General features: G+C 42.1%; 1 protein-coding gene across 1 annotated transcript; it reads right to left on the bottom strand.

The window, feature by feature from the left end:
- Positions 1 to 1,410: 1,410 nt before the first annotated feature.
- Positions 1,411 to 22,078, bottom strand: LOC311124198 (bone morphogenetic protein 3-like; the record flags this gene model as incomplete). The annotated part of the gene is made up of 3 exons (XM_084198391.1): positions 1,411 to 1,602; positions 17,302 to 18,281; positions 21,802 to 22,078. 3 exons carry the CDS (start codon positions 22,076 to 22,078, stop codon positions 1,411 to 1,413), a joined length of 1,449 nt encoding a protein of 482 aa, XP_084054517.1.
- Between the last annotated feature and the right edge of the window lie 422 nt (positions 22,079 to 22,500).

Below are 22,500 nucleotides of genomic sequence, written 5' to 3'. Positions count from 1 at the left end.
AGAGTCCCACTGAGGCAATGCTGGGGTCCTGTCGTTATAAAAACAGGGGCAGTACTGGGGTCCTGCCGTTATAAAACAGGGGCAGTACTGGGGTCCTGTCGTTATAAAACAGGGGCAGGACTGGGGTCCTGTCGTTATAAAACAGGGGCAGTACTGGGGTCCTGCCGTTATAAAAACAGGGGCAGATACAGCGAGCTCCAAAAGTATTGTTGTTTTGGCTTTGTACTCCTGCACTTTGGATTTGAAATGATACAGCACTTTTTGTACATAGTTCCCCCATTTTAGGGGACAAAAAGTATTGGGAAGAATTTACTTACATGTGTATTAAAGTTGTCAAAAGTGTTGTATTTGGTCCCATATTCCTATGACTACATCAAGCTTGTGACTCTACAAACTTGTTGGATGCATTTGCTGTTTTGTTTTGGTTGTGTTTCAGATTATTTTGTGTCCAATAGAAATGAACGGTAAATAATGTATTTTGTCATTTTGGAGTCACTTTTATTGTAAATAAGAATAGAATATGTTTCTAAACACTTCTACATTAATGTGGATGTTACCATGATTATGGGTAGTCCTGAATGAATCGTGAATCATGATGAGTGAGAAAGTTACAGACGCACATATATCATACCCCCCTCAAAAAGGCATGTCTTGGAGATATGATATTTGTGCGTCTGTAACTTTCTCACTCATCATTATTCACGATTCATTAAGGATTACTTTAATACACAATAAGTGAATTTGTCCCAATACTTTTGGTCCCCTAAAATGGGGGGACTACGAACAAAAGGTGCTGTTCTTTCTAAACGGTTCACCCAATATGGATGAAAATACCCTCCAATTAAAGCTGACAGTCTGCACTTTAACCTCATTGTATAATTTCAAATCCAAAGTGCTGGAGTACAGAGCCAAAACAACAACAAATGTGTCACTGTCCCAATACTTTTGGAGCTCACAGTACTGTGCATCACAGAAGGTCTTTCATTCCGGGAGTTTCTCTCCCCCTTCAAGGTAGTACCTCAAACTGCATTAGGTCCTCCTCTCCAAGGGCTGTTTAATTCTATTCAAACATTCAAACAGGTAAGAAGCCATGATGATGATGGTGGTGATAGTGATGATGATGATGAGAAAAGTGAGCTGTTTATTTTCCAGGTTACTTCAGGCTTCCAATAGGAGGAAGGTCCAGCAGTCCTTCCCTGAAATGGTTCGTCAATAACAATCTCATCTCCATTTAGATAGTAGATTGTAATCCCTAATCTCTCTTCCAGTGCAAAAGAGGAAAATCCTTGATCCTTGAGAGGTGGCTATGTTGCAGAGAGATTGTTCTATGTGTGTGTGTGTGTGTGTGTGTGTGTGTGTGTGTGTGTGTGTGTGTGTGTGTGTGTGTGTGTTTGTGTGTGGTAATTGTCCCTATCTGCAGGCACAGGAGTCCACAGTCATGTTGGGGTAGACTTTGAGCACAACGTTCTTGTCCTCGTCGAAGAAGAGGATGGAGAGGGAAGACATCTTGTCTGGGACACAGCAGGGCTCAGGGATACCAGACACCACCCCCACCGCTCTCACAATGCTCTGGATGGTGGCGTGGTTACTAGGCTTCAGAGACTATAGGACAGAAGAGAAGGAGGAGGTTAAAGACGACATTCCATCTGACTGGGGTAACTAACTGGATAATGTTCCATCTGACTGGGGTAACTAACTGGATAATGTTCCATCTGACTGGAGTAACTAACTGGATAATGTTCCATCTGACTGGGGTAACTAACTGGATAATGTTCCATCTGACTGGGGTAACTAACTGGATAATGTTCCATCTGACTGGAGTAACTAACTGGATAATGTTCCATCTGACTGGAGTAACTAACTGGATAATGTTCCATCTGACTGGAGTAACTAACTGGATAATGTTCCATCTGACTGGAGTAACTAACTGGATAATGTTCCATCTGACTGGGGTAACTAACTGGATAATGTACCATCTGACTGGGGTAACTAACTGGATAATGTTCGATCTGACTGGGGTAACTAACTGGATAATGTTCCATCTGACTGGGGTAACTAACTGGATAATGTTCCATCTGACTGGGGTAACTAACTGGATAATGTTCCATCTGACTGGAGTAACTAACTGGATAATGTTCCATCTGACTGGAGTAACTAACTGGATAATGTTCCATCTGACTGGGGTAACTAACTGGATAATGTTCCATCTGACTGGGGTAACTAACTGGATAATGTTCCATCTGACTGGGGTAACTAACTGGATAATGTTCCATCTGACTGGGGTAACTAACTGGATAATGTTCCATCTGACTGGGGTAACTAACAGGATAATGTTCCATCTGACTGGAGTAATTAACTGGATAATGTTCGATCTGACTGGGGTAACTAACTGGATAATGTTCCATCTGACTGGGGTAACTAACTGGATAATGTTCCATCTGACTGGAGTAACTAACTGGATAATGTTCCATCTGACTGGAGTAACTAACTGGATAATGTTCCATCTGACTGGGGTAACTAACTGGATAATGTTCCATCTGACTGGGGTAACTAACTGGATAATGTTCCATCTGACTGGGGTAACTAACTGGATAATGTTCCATCTGACTGGGGTAACTAACTGGATAATGTTCCATCTGACTGGGGTAACTAACAGGATAATGTTCCATCTGACTGGAGTAACTAACTGGATAATGTTCCATCTGACTGGGGTAACTAACTGGATAATGTTCCATCTGACTGGGGTAACTAACTGGATAATGTTCCATCTGACTGGGGTAACTAACTGGATAATGTTCCATCTGACTGGGGTAACTAACAGGATAATGTTCCATCTGACTGGGGTAACTAACTGGATAATGTACCATCTGACTGGGGTAACTAACTTGATAATGTTCCATCTGACTGGAGTAACTAACTGGATAATGTACCATCTGACTGGGGTAACTAACTGGATAATGTTCCATCTGACTGGGGTAACTAACTGGATAATGTACCATCTGACTGGGGTAACTAACTGGATAATGTTCCATCTGACTGGGGTAACTAACTGGATAATGTTCCATCTGACTGGGGTAACTAACTGGATAATGTTCCATCTGACTGGAGTAACTAACTGGATAATGTTCCATCTGACTGGAGTAACTAACTGGATAATGTACCATCTGACTGGGGTAACTAACTGGATAATGTTCCATCTGACTGGAGTAACTAACTGGATAATGTTCCATCTGACTGGGGTAACTAACTGGATAATGTTCCATCTGACTGGGGTAACTAACTGGATAATGTTCCATCTGACTGGAGTAACTAACTGGATAATGTACCATCTGACTAGGGTAACTAACTGGATAATGTTCCATCTGACTGGAGTAACTAACTGGATAATGTTCCATCTGACTGGGGTAACTAACTGGATAATGTTCCATCTGACTGAAGTAACTAAATGGATAATGTTCCATCTGACTGGAGTAACTAACTGGATAATGTACCATCTGACTGGGGTAACTAACTGGATAATGTTCCATCTGACTGGGGTAACTAACTGGATAATGTTCCATCTGACTGGGGTAACTAACTGGATAATGTTCCATCTGACTGGGGTAACTAACTGGATAATGTACCATCTGACTGGGGTAACTAACTGGATAATGTACCATCTGACTGGGGTAACTAACTGGATAATGTTCCATCTGACTGGGGTAACTAACTGGATAATGTACCATCTGACTGGGGTAACTAACTGGATAATGTTCCATCTGACTGGGGTAACTAACTGGATAATGTTCCATCTGACTGGGGTAACTAACTTGATAATGTTCCATCTGACTGGAGTAACTAACTGGATAATGTACCATCTGACTGGGGTAACTAACTGGATAATGTTCCATCTGACTGGGGTAACTAACTGGATAATGTTCCATCTGACTGGAGTAACTAACTGGATAATGTTCCATCTGACTGGAGTAACTAACTGGATAATGTACCATCTGACTGGGGTAACTAACTGGATAATGTTCCATCTGACTGGAGTAACTAACTGGATAATGTTCCATCTGACTGGGGTAACTAACTGGATAATGTTCCATCTGACTGGGGTAACTAACTGGATAATGTTCCATCTGACTGGAGTAACTAACTGGATAATGTACCATCTGACTGGGGTAACTAACTGGATAATGTTCCATCTGACTGGAGTAACTAACTGGATAATGTTCCATCTGACTGGGGTAACTAACTGGATAATGTTCCATCTGACTGAAGTAACTAAATGGATAATGTTCCATCTGACTGGAGTAACTAACTGGATAATGTACCATCTGACTGGGGTAACTAACTGGATAATGTTGCATCTGACTGGGGTAACTAACTGGATAATGTTCCATCTGACTGGGGTAACTAACTGGATAATGTTCCATCTGACTGGGGTAACTAACTGGATAATGTACCATCTGACTGGGGTAACTAACTGGATAATGTTCCATCTGACTGGGGTAACTAACTGGATAATGTTCCATCTGACTGGGGTAACTAACTGGATAATGTTCCATCTGACTGGGGTAACTAACAGGATAATGTTCCATCTGACTGGGGTAACTAACTGGATAATGTACCATCTGACTGGGGTAACTAACTTGATAATGTTCCATCTGACTGGAGTAACTAACTGGATAATGTACCATCTGACTGGGGTAACTAACTGGATAATGTTCCATCTGACTGGGGTAACTAACTGGATAATGTACCATCTGACTGGGGTAACTAACTGGATAATGTTCCATCTGACTGGGGTAACTAACTGGATAATGTTCCATCTGACTGGGGTAACTAACTGGATAATGTTCCATCTGACTGGAGTAACTAACTGGATAATGTTCCATCTGACTGGAGTAACTAACTGGATAATGTACCATCTGACTGGGGTAACTAACTGGATAATGTTCCATCTGACTGGAGTAACTAACTGGATAATGTTCCATCTGACTGGGGTAACTAACTGGATAATGTTCCATCTGACTGGGGTAACTAACTGGATAATGTTCCATCTGACTGGAGTAACTAACTGGATAATGTACCATCTGACTGGGGTAACTAACTGGATAATGTTCCATCTGACTGGAGTAACTAACTGGATAATGTTCCATCTGACTGGGGTAACTAACTGGATAATGTTCCATCTGACTGAAGTAACTAAATGGATAATGTTCCATCTGACTGGAGTAACTAACTGGATAATGTACCATCTGACTGGGGTAACTAACTGGATAATGTTCCATCTGACTGGGGTAACTAACTGGATAATGTTCCATCTGACTGGGGTAACTAACTGGATAATGTTCCATCTGACTGGGGTAACTAACTGGATAATGTTCCATCTGACTGGGGTAACTAACTGGATAATGTTCCATCTGACTGGGGTAACTAACTGGATAATGTTCCATCTGACTGGGGTAACTAACTGGATAATGTTCCATCTGACTGGAGTAACTAACTGGATAATGTTCCATCTGACTGGAGTAACTAACTGGATAATGTTCCATCTGACTGGGGTAACTAACTGGATAATGTACCATCTGACTGGGGTAACTAACTGGATAATGTTCCATCTGACTGGAGTAACTAACTGGATAATGTTCCATCTGACTGGAGTAACTAACTGGATAATGTTCCATCTGACTGGAGTAACTAACTGGATAATGTACCATCTGACTGGGGTAACTAACTGGATAATGTTCCATCTGACTGGGGTAACTAACTGGATAATGTTCCATCTGACTGGAGTAACTAACTGGATAATGTTCCATCTGACTGGGGTAACTAACTGGATAATGTTCCATCTGACTGGAGTAACTAACTGGATAATGTTCCATCTGACTGGAGTAACTAACTGGATAATGTTCCATCTGACTGGGGTAACTAACTGGATAATGTTCCATCTGACTGGGGTAACTAACTGGATAATGTTCCATCTGACTGGAGTAACTAACTGGATAATGTTCCATCTGACTGGAGTAACTAACTGGATAATGTTCCATCTGACTGGAGTAACTAACTGGATAATGTTCCATCTGACTGGAGTAACTAACTGGATAATGTTCCATCTGACTGGGGTAACTAACTGGATAATGTACCATCTGACTGGGGTAACTAACTGGATAATGTTCGATCTGACTGGGGTAACTAACTGGATAATGTTCCATCTGACTGGGGTAACTAACTGGATAATGTTCCATCTGACTGGGGTAACTAACTGGATAATGTTCCATCTGACTGGAGTAACTAACTGGATAATGTTCCATCTGACTGGAGTAACTAACTGGATAATGTTCCATCTGACTGGGGTAACTAACTGGATAATGTTCCATCTGACTGGGGTAACTAACTGGATAATGTTCCATCTGACTGGGGTAACTAACTGGATAATGTTCCATCTGACTGGGGTAACTAACTGGATAATGTTCCATCTGACTGGGGTAACTAACAGGATAATGTTCCATCTGACTGGAGTAATTAACTGGATAATGTTCGATCTGACTGGGGTAACTAACTGGATAATGTTCCATCTGACTGGGGTAACTAACTGGATAATGTTCCATCTGACTGGAGTAACTAACTGGATAATGTTCCATCTGACTGGGGTAACTAACTGGATAATGTACCATCTGACTGGGGTAACTAACTGGATAATGTTCGATCTGACTGGGGTAACTAACTGGATAATGTTCCATCTGACTGGGGTAACTAACTGGATAATGTTCCATCTGACTGGAGTAACTAACTGGATAATGGTCCATCTGACTGGAGTAACTAACTGGATAATGTTCCATCTGACTGGGGTAACTAACTGGATAATGTTCCATCTGACTGGGGTAACTAACTGGATAATGTTCCATCTGACTGGAGTAACTAACTGGATAATGTTCCATCTGACTGGAGTAACTAACTGGATAATGTTCCATCTGACTGGGGTAACTAACTGGATAATGTTCCATCTGACTGGGGTAACTAACTGGATAATGTTCCATCTGACTGGGGTAACTAACTGGATAATGTTCCATCTGACTGGGGTAACTAACAGGATAATGTTCCATCTGACTGGAGTAACTAACTGGATAATGTTCCATCTGACTGGGGTAACTAACTGGATAATGTTCCATCTGACTGGGGTAACTAACTGGATAATGTTCCATCTGACTGGAGTAACTAACTGGATAATGTTCCATCTGACTGGAGTAACTAACTGGATAATGTTCCATCTGACTGGGGTAACTAACTGGATAATGTACCATCTGACTGGGGTAACTAACTGGATAATGTTCGATCTGACTGGGGTAACTAACTGGATAATGTTCCATCTGACTGGGGTAACTAACTGGATAATGTTCCATCTGACTGGGGTAACTAACTGGATAATGTTCCATCTGACTGGAGTAACTAACTGGATAATGTTCCATCTGACTGGAGTAACTAACTGGATAATGTTCCATCTGACTGGGGTAACTAACTGGATAATGTTCCATCTGACTGGGGTAACTAACTGGATAATGTTCCATCTGACTGGGGTAACTAACTGGATAATGTTCCATCTGACTGGGGTAACTAACTGGATAATGTTCCATCTGACTGGGGTAACTAACAGGATAATGTTCCATCTGACTGGAGTAATTAACTGGATAATGTTCGATCTGACTGGGGTAACTAACTGGATAATGTTCCATCTGACTGGGGTAACTAACTGGATAATGTTCCATCTGACTGGAGTAACTAACTGGATAATGTTCCATCTGACTGGAGTAACTAACTGGATAATGTTCCATCTGACTGGGGTAACTAACTGGATAATGTTCCATCTGACTGGGGTAACTAACTGGATAATGTTCCATCTGACTGGGGTAACTAACTGGATAATGTTCCATCTGACTGGGGTAACTAACTGGATAATGTTCCATCTGACTGGGGTAACTAACAGGATAATGTTCCATCTGACTGGAGTAACTAACTGGATAATGTTCCATCTGACTGGGGTAACTAACTGGATAATGTTCCATCTGACTGGGGTAACTAACTGGATAATGTTCCATCTGACTGGGGTAACTAACTGGATAATGTTCCATCTGACTGGGGTAACTAACAGGATAATGTTCCATCTGACTGGGGTAACTAACTGGATAATGTACCATCTGACTGGGGTAACTAACTTGATAATGTTCCATCTGACTGGAGTAACTAACTGGATAATGTACCATCTGACTGGGGTAACTAACTGGATAATGTTCCATCTGACTGGGGTAACTAACTGGATAATGTACCATCTGACTGGGGTAACTAACTGGATAATGTTCCATCTGACTGGGGTAACTAACTGGATAATGTTCCATCTGACTGGGGTAACTAACTGGATAATGTTCCATCTGACTGGAGTAACTAACTGGATAATGTTCCATCTGACTGGAGTAACTAACTGGATAATGTACCATCTGACTGGGGTAACTAACTGGATAATGTTCCATCTGACTGGAGTAACTAACTGGATAATGTTCCATCTGACTGGGGTAACTAACTGGATAATGTTCCATCTGACTGGGGTAACTAACTGGATAATGTTCCATCTGACTGGAGTAACTAACTGGATAATGTACCATCTGACTAGGGTAACTAACTGGATAATGTTCCATCTGACTGGAGTAACTAACTGGATAATGTTCCATCTGACTGGGGTAACTAACTGGATAATGTTCCATCTGACTGAAGTAACTAAATGGATAATGTTCCATCTGACTGGAGTAACTAACTGGATAATGTACCATCTGACTGGGGTAACTAACTGGATAATGTTCCATCTGACTGGGGTAACTAACTGGATAATGTTCCATCTGACTGGGGTAACTAACTGGATAATGTTCCATCTGACTGGGGTAACTAACTGGATAATGTACCATCTGACTGGGGTAACTAACTGGATAATGTACCATCTGACTGGGGTAACTAACTGGATAATGTTCCATCTGACTGGGGTAACTAACTGGATAATGTACCATCTGACTGGGGTAACTAACTGGATAATGTTCCATCTGACTGGGGTAACTAACTGGATAATGTTCCATCTGACTGGGGTAACTAACTTGATAATGTTCCATCTGACTGGAGTAACTAACTGGATAATGTACCATCTGACTGGGGTAACTAACTGGATAATGTTCCATCTGACTGGGGTAACTAACTGGATAATGTTCCATCTGACTGGAGTAACTAACTGGATAATGTTCCATCTGACTGGAGTAACTAACTGGATAATGTACCATCTGACTGGGGTAACTAACTGGATAATGTTCCATCTGACTGGAGTAACTAACTGGATAATGTTCCATCTGACTGGGGTAACTAACTGGATAATGTTCCATCTGACTGGGGTAACTAACTGGATAATGTTCCATCTGACTGGAGTAACTAACTGGATAATGTACCATCTGACTGGGGTAACTAACTGGATAATGTTCCATCTGACTGGAGTAACTAACTGGATAATGTTCCATCTGACTGGGGTAACTAACTGGATAATGTTCCATCTGACTGAAGTAACTAAATGGATAATGTTCCATCTGACTGGAGTAACTAACTGGATAATGTACCATCTGACTGGGGTAACTAACTGGATAATGTTGCATCTGACTGGGGTAACTAACTGGATAATGTTCCATCTGACTGGGGTAACTAACTGGATAATGTTCCATCTGACTGGGGTAACTAACTGGATAATGTACCATCTGACTGGGGTAACTAACTGGATAATGTTCCATCTGACTGGGGTAACTAACTGGATAATGTTCCATCTGACTGGGGTAACTAACTGGATAATGTTCCATCTGACTGGGGTAACTAACAGGATAATGTTCCATCTGACTGGGGTAACTAACTGGATAATGTACCATCTGACTGGGGTAACTAACTTGATAATGTTCCATCTGACTGGAGTAACTAACTGGATAATGTACCATCTGACTGGGGTAACTAACTGGATAATGTTCCATCTGACTGGGGTAACTAACTGGATAATGTACCATCTGACTGGGGTAACTAACTGGATAATGTTCCATCTGACTGGGGTAACTAACTGGATAATGTTCCATCTGACTGGGGTAACTAACTGGATAATGTTCCATCTGACTGGAGTAACTAACTGGATAATGTTCCATCTGACTGGAGTAACTAACTGGATAATGTACCATCTGACTGGGGTAACTAACTGGATAATGTTCCATCTGACTGGAGTAACTAACTGGATAATGTTCCATCTGACTGGGGTAACTAACTGGATAATGTTCCATCTGACTGGGGTAACTAACTGGATAATGTTCCATCTGACTGGAGTAACTAACTGGATAATGTACCATCTGACTGGGGTAACTAACTGGATAATGTTCCATCTGACTGGAGTAACTAACTGGATAATGTTCCATCTGACTGGGGTAACTAACTGGATAATGTTCCATCTGACTGAAGTAACTAAATGGATAATGTTCCATCTGACTGGAGTAACTAACTGGATAATGTACCATCTGACTGGGGTAACTAACTGGATAATGTTCCATCTGACTGGGGTAACTAACTGGATAATGTTCCATCTGACTGGGGTAACTAACTGGATAATGTTCCATCTGACTGGGGTAACTAACTGGATAATGTTCCATCTGACTGGGGTAACTAACTGGATAATGTTCCATCTGACTGGGGTAACTAACTGGATAATGTTCCATCTGACTGGGGTAACTAACTGGATAATGTTCCATCTGACTGGAGTAACTAACTGGATAATGTTCCATCTGACTGGAGTAACTAACTGGATAATGTTCCATCTGACTGGGGTAACTAACTGGATAATGTACCATCTGACTGGGGTAACTAACTGGATAATGTTCCATCTGACTGGAGTAACTAACTGGATAATGTTCCATCTGACTGGAGTAACTAACTGGATAATGTTCCATCTGACTGGAGTAACTAACTGGATAATGTACCATCTGACTGGGGTAACTAACTGGATAATGTTCCATCTGACTGGGGTAACTAACTGGATAATGTTCCATCTGACTGGAGTAACTAACTGGATAATGTTCCATCTGACTGGGGTAACTAACTGGATAATGTTCCATCTGACTGGAGTAACTAACTGGATAATGTTCCATCTGACTGGAGTAACTAACTGGATAATGTTCCATCTGACTGGGGTAACTAACTGGATAATGTTCCATCTGACTGGGGTAACTAACTGGATAATGTTCCATCTGACTGGAGTAACTAACTGGATAATGTTCCATCTGACTGGAGTAACTAACTGGATAATGTTCCATCTGACTGGAGTAACTAACTGGATAATGTTCCATCTGACTGGAGTAACTAACTGGATAATGTTCCATCTGACTGGGGTAACTAACTGGATAATGTACCATCTGACTGGGGTAACTAACTGGATAATGTTCGATCTGACTGGGGTAACTAACTGGATAATGTTCCATCTGACTGGGGTAACTAACTGGATAATGTTCCATCTGACTGGGGTAACTAACTGGATAATGTTCCATCTGACTGGAGTAACTAACTGGATAATGTTCCATCTGACTGGAGTAACTAACTGGATAATGTTCCATCTGACTGGGGTAACTAACTGGATAATGTTCCATCTGACTGGGGTAACTAACTGGATAATGTTCCATCTGACTGGGGTAACTAACTGGATAATGTTCCATCTGACTGGGGTAACTAACTGGATAATGTTCCATCTGACTGGGGTAACTAACAGGATAATGTTCCATCTGACTGGAGTAATTAACTGGATAATGTTCGATCTGACTGGGGTAACTAACTGGATAATGTTCCATCTGACTGGGGTAACTAACTGGATAATGTTCCATCTGACTGGAGTAACTAACTGGATAATGTTCCATCTGACTGGGGTAACTAACTGGATAATGTACCATCTGACTGGGGTAACTAACTGGATAATGTTCGATCTGACTGGGGTAACTAACTGGATAATGTTCCATCTGACTGGGGTAACTAACTGGATAATGTTCCATCTGACTGGAGTAACTAACTGGATAATGGTCCATCTGACTGGAGTAACTAACTGGATAATGTTCCATCTGACTGGGGTAACTAACTGGATAATGTTCCATCTGACTGGGGTAACTAACTGGATAATGTTCCATCTGACTGGAGTAACTAACTGGATAATGTTCCATCTGACTGGAGTAACTAACTGGATAATGTTCCATCTGACTGGGGTAACTAACTGGATAATGTTCCATCTGACTGGGGTAACTAACTGGATAATGTTCCATCTGACTGGGGTAACTAACTGGATAATGTTCCATCTGACTGGGGTAACTAACAGGATAATGTTCCATCTGACTGGAGTAACTAACTGGATAATGTTCCATCTGACTGGGGTAACTAACTGGATAATGTTCCATCTGACTGGGGTAACTAACTGGATAATGTTCCATCTGACTGGGGTAACTAACTGGATAATGTTCCATCTGACTGGGGTAACTAACAGGATAATGTTCCATCTGACTGGGGTAACTAACTGGATAATGTACCATCTGACTGGGGTAACTAACTTGATAATGTTCCATCTGACTGGAGTAACTAACTGGATAATGTACCATCTGACTGGGGTAACTAACTGGATAATGTTCCATCTGACTGGGGTAACTAACTGGATAATAAACCATCTGACTGGGGTAACTAACTGGATAATGTTCCATCTGACTGGGGTAACTAACTGGATAATGTTCCATCTGACTGGGGTAACTAACTGGATAATGTTCCATCTGACTGGAGTAACTAACTGGATAATGTTCCATCTGACTGGAGTAACTAACTGGATAATGTACCATCTGACTGGGGTAACTAACTGGATAATGTTCCATCTGACTGGAGTAACTAACTGGATAATGTTCCATCTGACTGGGGTAACTAACTGGATAATGTTCCATCTGACTGGGGTAACTAACTGGATAATGTTCCATCTGACTGGAGTAACTAACTGGATAATGTTCCATCTGACTGGAGTAACTAACTGGATAATGTTCCATCTGACTGGGGTAACTAACTGGATAATGTTCCATCTGACTGAGGTAACTAACTGGATAATGTTCCATCTGACTGGAGTAACTAACTGGATAATGTACCATCTGACTGGGGTAACTAACTGGATAATGTTCCATCTGACTGGGGTAACTAACTGGATAATGTTCCATCTGACTGGGGTAACTAACTGGATAATGTTCCATCTGACTGGGGTAACTAACTGGATAATGTACCATCTGACTGGGGTAACTAACTGGATAATGTTCCATCTGACTGGGGTAACTAACTGGATAATGTTCCATCTGACTGGGGTAACTAACTGGATAATGTTCCATCTGACTGGGGTAACTAACTGGATAATGTTCCATCTGACTGGGGTAACTAACTGGATAATGTTCCATCTGACTGGGGTAACTAACTGGATAATGTTCCATCTGACTGGAGTAACTAACTGGATAATGTTCCATCTGACTGGAGTAACTAACTGGATAATGTTCCATCTGACTGGAGTAACTAACTGGATAATGTACCATCTGACTGGGGTAACTAACTGGATAATGTTCCATCTGACTGGAGTAACTAACTGGATAATGTTCCATCTGACTGGGGTAACTAACTGGATAATGTTCCATCTGACTGGGGTAACTAACTGGATAATGTTCCATCTGACTGGGGTAACTAACTGGATAATGTTCCATCTGACTGGGGTAACTAACTGGATAATGTTCCATCTGACTGGGGTAACTAACTGGATAATGTTCCATCTGACTGGGGTAACTAACTGGATAATGTTCCATCTGACTGGAGTAACTAACTGGATAATGTACCATCTGACTGGGGTAACTAACTGGATAATGTTCCATCTGACTGGAGTAACTAACTGGATAATGTACCATCTGACTGGGGTAACTAACTGGATAATGTTCCATCTGACTGGGGTAACTAACTGGATAATGTTCGATCTGACTGGAGTAACTAACTGGATAATGTTCCATCTGACTGGGGTAACTAACTGGATAATGTTCCATCTGACTGGGGTAACTAACTGGATAATGTTCGATTTGACTGGGGTAACTAACTGGATAATGCTCGATTTGACTGGGGTAACTAACTTGATAATGTTCAATCTGACTGGAGTAACTAACTGGACACTGTTCCATCTGACTGGGGTAACTAACTTGATAATGTTGATAATGTTCGATCTGACTGGGGTAACTAATTGGATAATGTTCGATCTGACTCGAGTAACTAACTGGATAATGTTCCATCTGACTGGGGTAACTAACTTGATAATGTTCCATCTGACTGGAGTAATTAACTGGATAATGTTCCATCTGACTGGGGTAACTAACTGGATAATGTTCCATCTGACTGGGGTAACTAACTGGATAATGTTCCTTTTGACTGGAGTAACTAACTGGATAATGTTCCATCTGACTGGGGTAACTAACTTGATAATATTGGATCTGACTGGGGTAACTAACTTGATAATGTTCCATCTGACTGGAGTAACTAACTGGATAATGTTCCATCTGACTGGAGTAACTAACTGGATAATGTTCGATCTGACTGGGGTAACTAACTGGATAATGTTCGATCTGACTGGAGTAACTAACTGGATAATGTTCCATCTGACTGAGGTAACTAACTGGATAATGTTCCATCTGACTGGAGTAACTAACTGGATAATGTTCGATCTGATTTGGGTAACTAACTGGATAATGTTCCATCTGACTGGGGTAACTAACTGGATAATGTTCCATCTGACTGGAGTAACTAACTGGATAATGTTCCATCTGACTGGAGTAACTAACTGGATAATGTTCCATCTGACTGGAGTAACTAACTGGATAATGTTCCATCTGACTGGAGTAACTAACTGGATAATGTTCCATCTGACTGGGGTAACTAACTGGATAATGTTCCATCTGACTGGGGTAACTAACAGGATAATGTTCCATCTGACTGGGGTAACTAACTGGATAATGTTCCATCTGACTGGGGTAACTAACTGGATAATGTTCCATCTGACTGGGGTAACTAACTGGATAATGTTCCATCTGACTGGAGTAACTAACTGGATAATGTTCCATCTGACTGGGGTAACTAACAGGATAATGTTCCATCTGACTGGGGTAACTAACTGGATAATGTTCCATCTGACTGGGGTAACTAACTGGATAATGTTCCATCTGACTGGAGTAACTAACTGGATAATGTTCCATCTGACTGGGGTAACTAACAGGATAATGTTCCATCTGACTGGGGTAACTAACTGGATAATGTTCCATCTGACTGGGGTAACTAACTGGATAATGTTCCATCTGACTGGAGTAACTAACTGGATAATGTTCCATCTGACTGGAGTAACTAACTGGATAATGTTCCATCTGACTGGGGTAACTAACTGGATAATGTTCCATCTGACTGGAGTAACTAACTGGATAATGTTCCATCTGACTGGAGTAACTAACTGGATAATGTTCCATCTGACTGGGGTAACTAACTGGATAATGTTCCATCTGACTGGGGTAACTAACTGGATAATGTACCATCTGACTGGGGTAACTAACTGGATAATGTACCATCTGACTGGGGTAACTAACTGGATAATGTTCCATCTGACTGGGGTAACTAACTGGATAATGTTCCATCTGACTGGGGTAACTAACTGGATAATGTTCCATCTGACTGGAGTAACTAACTGGATAATGTTCCATCTGACTGGGGTAACTAACTGGATAATGTTCCATCTGACTGGGGTAACTAACTGGATAATGTTCCATCTGACTGGGGTAACTAACTGGATAATGTTCCATCTGACTGGGGTAACTAACTGGATAATGTTCCATCTGACTGGGGTAACTAACTGGATAATGTTCCATCTGACTGGGGTAACTAACTGGATAATGTTCCATCTGACTGGGGTAACTAACTGGATAATGTTCCATCTGACTGGAGTAACTAACTGGATAATGTTCCATCTGACTGGAGTAACTAACTGGATAATGTTCCATCTGACTGGGGTAACTAACTGGATAATGTTCCATCTGACTGGGGTAACTAACTGGATAATGTTCCATCTGACTGGGGTAACTAACTGGATAATGTTCCATCTGACTGGAGTAACTAACTGGATAATGTTCCATCTGACTGGAGTAACTAACTGGATAATGTTCCATCTGACTGGAGTAACTAACTGGATAATGTTTCATCTGACTGGGGTAACTAACTGGATAATGTTCCATCTGACTGGAGTAACTAACTGGATAATGTTCCATCTGACTGGAGTAACTAACTGGATAATGTTCCATCTGACTGGAGTAACTAACTGGATAATGTTCCATCTGACTGGGGTAACTAACTGGATAATGTTCCATCTGACTGGAGTAACTAACTGGATAATGTTCCATCTGACTGGAGTAACTAACTGGATAATGTTCCATCTGACTGGGGTAACTAACTGGATAATGTACCATCTGACTGGGGTAACTAACTGGATAATGGTCCATCTGACTGGAGTAACTAACTGGATAATGTTCCATCTGACTGGGGTAACTAACTGGATAATGGTCCATCTGACTGGGGTAACTAACTGGACGATGTCTGAAAGAGCCGGTATGATGTCACCATTCCCGACTCAGTGACAGGTTGTTGAAAGAAAAGTACTTCAAAACATTATGTGCACACAGGTGTGTTCATTGCTATCAACACAGACTGCTAGTCATAATATACTACATTTCACATTACCTGTTGTTCAATATCAAAAACCACTAAACTACATTACTCTCCAAATTGGGGTCACCGGAATTTCTTGACGTAAATTTGGGATTATTAGCAGAAAAATGTGGAAACCCAAGTGTTAAGATCTTAATGGAGAAACAATGGTTGACAACAGCAGTTCTACGTTCTGCCACACGGTGGTGCTGAACAGCCACTGAAGTTGACAAACAGAGTCTGTGAGTAGCTGTTATATGAGCCAGAGATAAAGCGTGCAGGACTTTGTTACACCTGATTCCGCTCATCGAGAACTTGGAACAAAAGCCTGCTGGAACAAAAGCCTGCACAACCTGCAGGTCTCCAGGATGAGGGTTGGGGACCCTGTCTATCTGGGAAACACATACTGGCACATTATATTGTCCATTACATGAATAATAAATACTAAATAGGTCATTTAGCAGACGCTCTGAAGCATGAAGACATCCATACCTTAGGCATGGGGAACTGGCATGACCCTGAACAGTAGTAGGCATCAAAAGCCTTGGGAGATATAATCCACTCGTTCCAGCCAATGTCTGCAAAGTCCACCTTCAGGTAGCGGCGAGCGCAGTTCCGTGGTTCGTTCCACTGCTTCCTACGAGACTTCTTTATCGTCTGCTCGTCAAACTGCAGCAGGGGCATTTTACTGTCGTGCCTCTGGCTCTTGCCGCGCGTCTTTTTCCTCGGCCGACGGACTGGCTTGTTCTCCAGCGGTTCGTAGGGGCCGTTCTCGTCCCAGCCCGTCGTCTCATACGGGTACTCCGGCCCCGGTAATTCGTTGTTCTGGAGCGGGAGGAGGACGCTAGCAGAGCGCCGGCGTCTGTGAGGAGGCGCCTGTGGTTGCGCGGCGGTGTTGTTCCGAGCGTGCAGCCCCAGTCTATGGAAGCCCGAGGCGAGCGGCCCTTCTCCAGCCGCCGTCGTCGTTTGATGCCTCTGTAGTGTCGACACCACACTCTGGGGCTCGGAGATGGCCGAGTCGTTGGCGTAGACCAGGATGTATGGAGAGCGGTCTGAGAGGAGCTTCTTCCAGGGCCTGGGTCCAGGCTGTGATGCCACGTCTATCCCGATCAGCAGCTCATCATGATACTTGGCTTGGTTCACCACCCGGGTGATGTCCTTCCACTGCCAAGAGATGAAGTCCCTGTATAGTGTAGACACGTTGATCACAAAGTGGCCCAAAGCCCTGGTGTGGTTATCCACTGAGGCGAAGCTCCAGACACCCATCTGGACGTGGCTGTGTTTCCTGGGGCCGTGGCGGGACGGGGAGGGGGCTCCACAGCTCCTGTGCCTGGTGCTGCTGCTGCAGCCAGGGTGCTGGATGCTGTTCGGGAGGTCTCCTATGTAGTAGTGGAGCACAGCCGACAGGACGGCCTCGGACTTGGTGAGAGACGTCAGGTTGAAGATCTGGAGCTGCTGGTTGTTGATGGTGCCTGGAGGAGCAACAGGACGTGGTGATTAGTATAGAGCCCAACTGGGACACCAGGTGGGTGCAATTCATGATCAGGTATAACAGAAGACCAGCAGTTGTAGGGTAGATTAGAACATCCCTGGAATAAGTCCTTACAGGTCCACATATCCATAGAATTACATTAATTATAGGATCTCTATGTGCATATCGTTACGTTTTGTTTCAAACCTGTAGCAGAAAAGCAAAAAGCAATTAGAGGCTATTTAGGCCATGTCCACAAACCCTATAATTCAACAACCGTTTCAAAGCTTCATATGGCATTTTCTAGGGAAATGTTACAATAATAACCAATCACTAGTCATTTTGTTCCCAGATAACAAATGTTGGCTTGCCAAAATGTTGTTTGGAAAGTAATTTTTTTTAAATAACCAAAGGAGAACCTTAAGGGAACAACGTTCTGTGTGGGTTCACTGTAGGCTGCAGTGACATGCAGCGAACACAGCATTGTCTGCCTTTTCCATCCCCTGCATTATCAACACGTTCCAGTAGGGGGGCGCTGTTTTCTTATGTATGGCTGCTGAAACCTGACGGGTCCTACATGGCAACAGGGCGCAGATACGCTAAAACTCTGTAGGTCTGTGGGGTTCTATCATATCAGTGGTTATATCCCAGTGTGACATCTGCATAACGGCCTCTTGAATGTAAAAACATGTATATTTAGGAGTTAAATGGGCAGAGTTTAGACCAGACATTCCATCAGAAAGTTGAATAAAGTTGAAACAAAATGCAGACGTAACACACCTGTCCTGTCATTGGCTACTCGCCCATAAACACAGACATAAACGACTAACAGGCTTGAAGGGCCACTGTTAGTCCACGGTTACCAAACAACAGGAGAAGCAGCCGTTCCGTTTGGGTAATGGGCTCCGTGTTCCATTGGCTGGGCTGTTAGTCCACAGCTACCAAACAACAGGAGAAGCAGCCGTTCCGTTTGGGTAATGGGCTCCGTGTTCCATTGGCTGGGCTTTGGATCAACAGGCGCTTTATAGCCCCAACTATACAACACAGAACTACACCCTAGACCCAATCTAGAAACTATATCTCCATACTATGAGTGTTGCTTCATGGTGCGTAAAAACACGCAGCGGTGGTTTGGAAAGATAGGTACCTCTATGCATTATCACAAGACTGTATAAAACATTAAGAACACCTTCCTAATATTGAGTTGCACAACCCCCCCCCCCCCCTTTGCTCTCAGAACAGCCTCAATTTGTAGGGGCGTGGACTCTACAAGGTCTTTAAAGCGTTCCGCAGGGATGCTGGCCCATGTTGACTCCAATGCTTTCCACAGTTGTATCAAGTTGGCTGGATGTCCGTTGGGTGGTGGATCATTCTTGATACACATGGGAAACTGTTCAGCGTGACAAACCCAGCAGCGCTGCAGTTCTTGACTCAAACCGTTGCGCCTGGCACCTACTACCATACCCCGTTCAAAGGCATTTAAATATTTTGTCTTGCCCATTCACCCTCTGAATGGCACACATACACAATCCATGTCTCAATTGTCTCAAGGCTTAAAAATCCTTCTTTAAACCTGTCTCCTCCCATTCATCTACACTGATTGAAGTCGATTTAACAAGTGACATCAATAAGGGATCACAGCTTTCACCTGGATTCACCTGGTCAGTCTATGTCATGGAAAGAGCAGGTGTTCATAATGTTTTGTACACACTATATACACACTCACTCACACACACTACACCACTACTCTTACACAAAACCCACACACATGAACATATACTACACACACACACACACACATAACACACACTCATACCGACAACACAAACACACATACACCAATAGTTTGCTGCTGCTACTCTGTTCTTTATTTTACTCTTATTATTATCTATCCTGATGCCTAGTCACTTTACCCTGCCTTCATGTACATATCTACCTCAAATACCTTATTATTATCTATCCTGATGCCTAGTCACTTTACCCTGCCTTCATGTACATATCTACCTCAAATACCTTATTATTATCTATCCTGATGCCTAGTCACTTTACCCTGCCTTCATGTACATATCTACCTCAAATACCTTATTATTATCTATCCTGATGCCTAGTCACTTTACCCTGCCTTCATGTACATATCTACCTCAAATACCGTATTATTATCTATCCTGATGCCTAGTCACTTTACCCTGCCTTCATGGACATATCTACCTCAAATACCTTATTATTATCTATCCTGATGCCTAGTCACTTTACCCTGCCTTCATGTACATATCTACCTCAAATACCTTATTATTATCTATCCTGATGCCGGGTCACTTTACCCTGCCTTCATGTATATATCTACCTCAAATACCGTATTATTATCTATCCTGATGCCTAGTCACTTTACCCTGCCTTCATGTATATATCTACCTCAAATACCGTATTATTATCTATCCTGATGCCTAGTCACTTTACCCTGCCTTCATGTATATATCTACCTCAAATACCTTATTATGATCTATCCTGATGCCTAGTCACTTTACCCTGCCTTCATGTACATATCTACCTCAAATACCTTATTATTATCTATCCTGATGCCTAGTCACTTTACCCTGCCTTCATGTACATATCTACCTCAAATACCTTATTATTATCTATCCTGATGCCTAGTCACTTTACCCTGCCTTCATGTACATATCTACCTCAAATACCTTATTATTATCTATCCTGATGCCTAGTCACTTTACCCTGCCTTCATGTACATATCTACCTCAAATACCGTATTATTATCTATCCTGATGTCTAGTCACTTTACCCTGCCTTCATGTACATATCTACCTCAAATACCTTATTATTATCTATCCTGATGCCGAGTCACTTTACCCTGCCTTCATGTACATATCTACCTCAAATACCTTATTATTATCTATCCTGATGCCTAGTCACTTTAACCTGCCTTCATGTACATATCTACCTCAAATACCGTATTATGATATATCCTGATGCCTAGTCACTTTACCCTGCCTTCATGTACAGATCTACCTCAAATACCTCATACCTCTGCACATTGATCTGGTACTGGTACTTCCTGTATAGTTCCACCCTGGGCACCGACATCAATCAATTCAATGCCTAGTTTTGTTTTACATTTGGTTGAGTTGTCAACTAACTTGAATTCAATGTGAAATCAACAAACTATTTCACCCTGTCATTGGATTTAGGTTAAAAGTTGGGTGAAAAAAGATGAAATGCAATTATGTTGATGACTTTTTGCTAATTCAATTAGTTTTCCATGATGATTCAATGTCATCACATATAATTTTTGGGTTGAAATGACGTGGAAACAACGTTGATTCAAAACCAGTTTTGCCCACATTTTGGATGATTGTGTATTTTATTCCTCTTGTGTTCATATTTTTATATTTTTTATATTTATGTAACTCTGCATAGTTGGGAAAGGCTACTAAGCAAGAATTTCACGGTTAAGTCTACATTCGTTATATTCGGCACGTGACAAATACACATTTAATTAGATTTACCCCAGTGCGCTTTAAAGCTGCGGACGGTATTCCCCTCCTTGAAAGGAAATCCTGCACGGTTGTATTTGTCGTAAAGCATCTGCATGTGTTCCGTCATAGTATCCTGTAAAAGCAGGTCTTCCTTCTCTGAGCGGTCTTTGTTCCCACGGGGGGCACCTGAGTGCCCTGATTCACCTTTTCTTTTCAAACCAGTGAAATGATCTTTCAACATCGTGCAATATCCACCGAATAGATAGCTCCACCCGAGCAGCAGCAGCAGCTGCGGACAGAGAGCCATGTTCCCAGTGGTGGACCCTTTCAGTCAGAATAACTTGCTGGTCAAAATCTCCCACTCAGAGTGCGTGTCCCAGGTCCTCTTATCTGTGAAAATGGGTGGCATCACCTGGAGATTCGACCAGTGTTTAAAAAAAAAATTATCACCTGAAAAACTCGACCCTCACTAAAAGGAAGAAAAAAAGAAAGAAAGAAGAGGTGTTAGAATAGAAGCGCTGTGCTCCTGCAGTGCGATCGCTCTCGGCGTGTCTGCCGTGAAGTTGACAAGTTATATCATAGCTGTTCTACTCTCTCTCTCTCTCTCTCTCTCTCTCTCACTCTCACTCTCTCTCTCTCCCTGTCTCTCTCTCTCTCTCTCTCTCTCTCTCTCTCTCTCTCTCTCTGTCTCTCTCTCTCTCTGTCTCTCTCTCTCTCTGTCTCTCTCTC

This window comes from Coregonus lavaretus, assembly GCF_964263955.1.
Source record: "Coregonus lavaretus genome assembly, contig: HAP1_SCAFFOLD_364, whole genome shotgun sequence".
Lineage (NCBI taxonomy): Eukaryota > Metazoa > Chordata > Actinopteri > Salmoniformes > Salmonidae > Coregonus > Coregonus lavaretus.
This window is presented reverse-complemented; position numbering and strand designations above follow the sequence as displayed.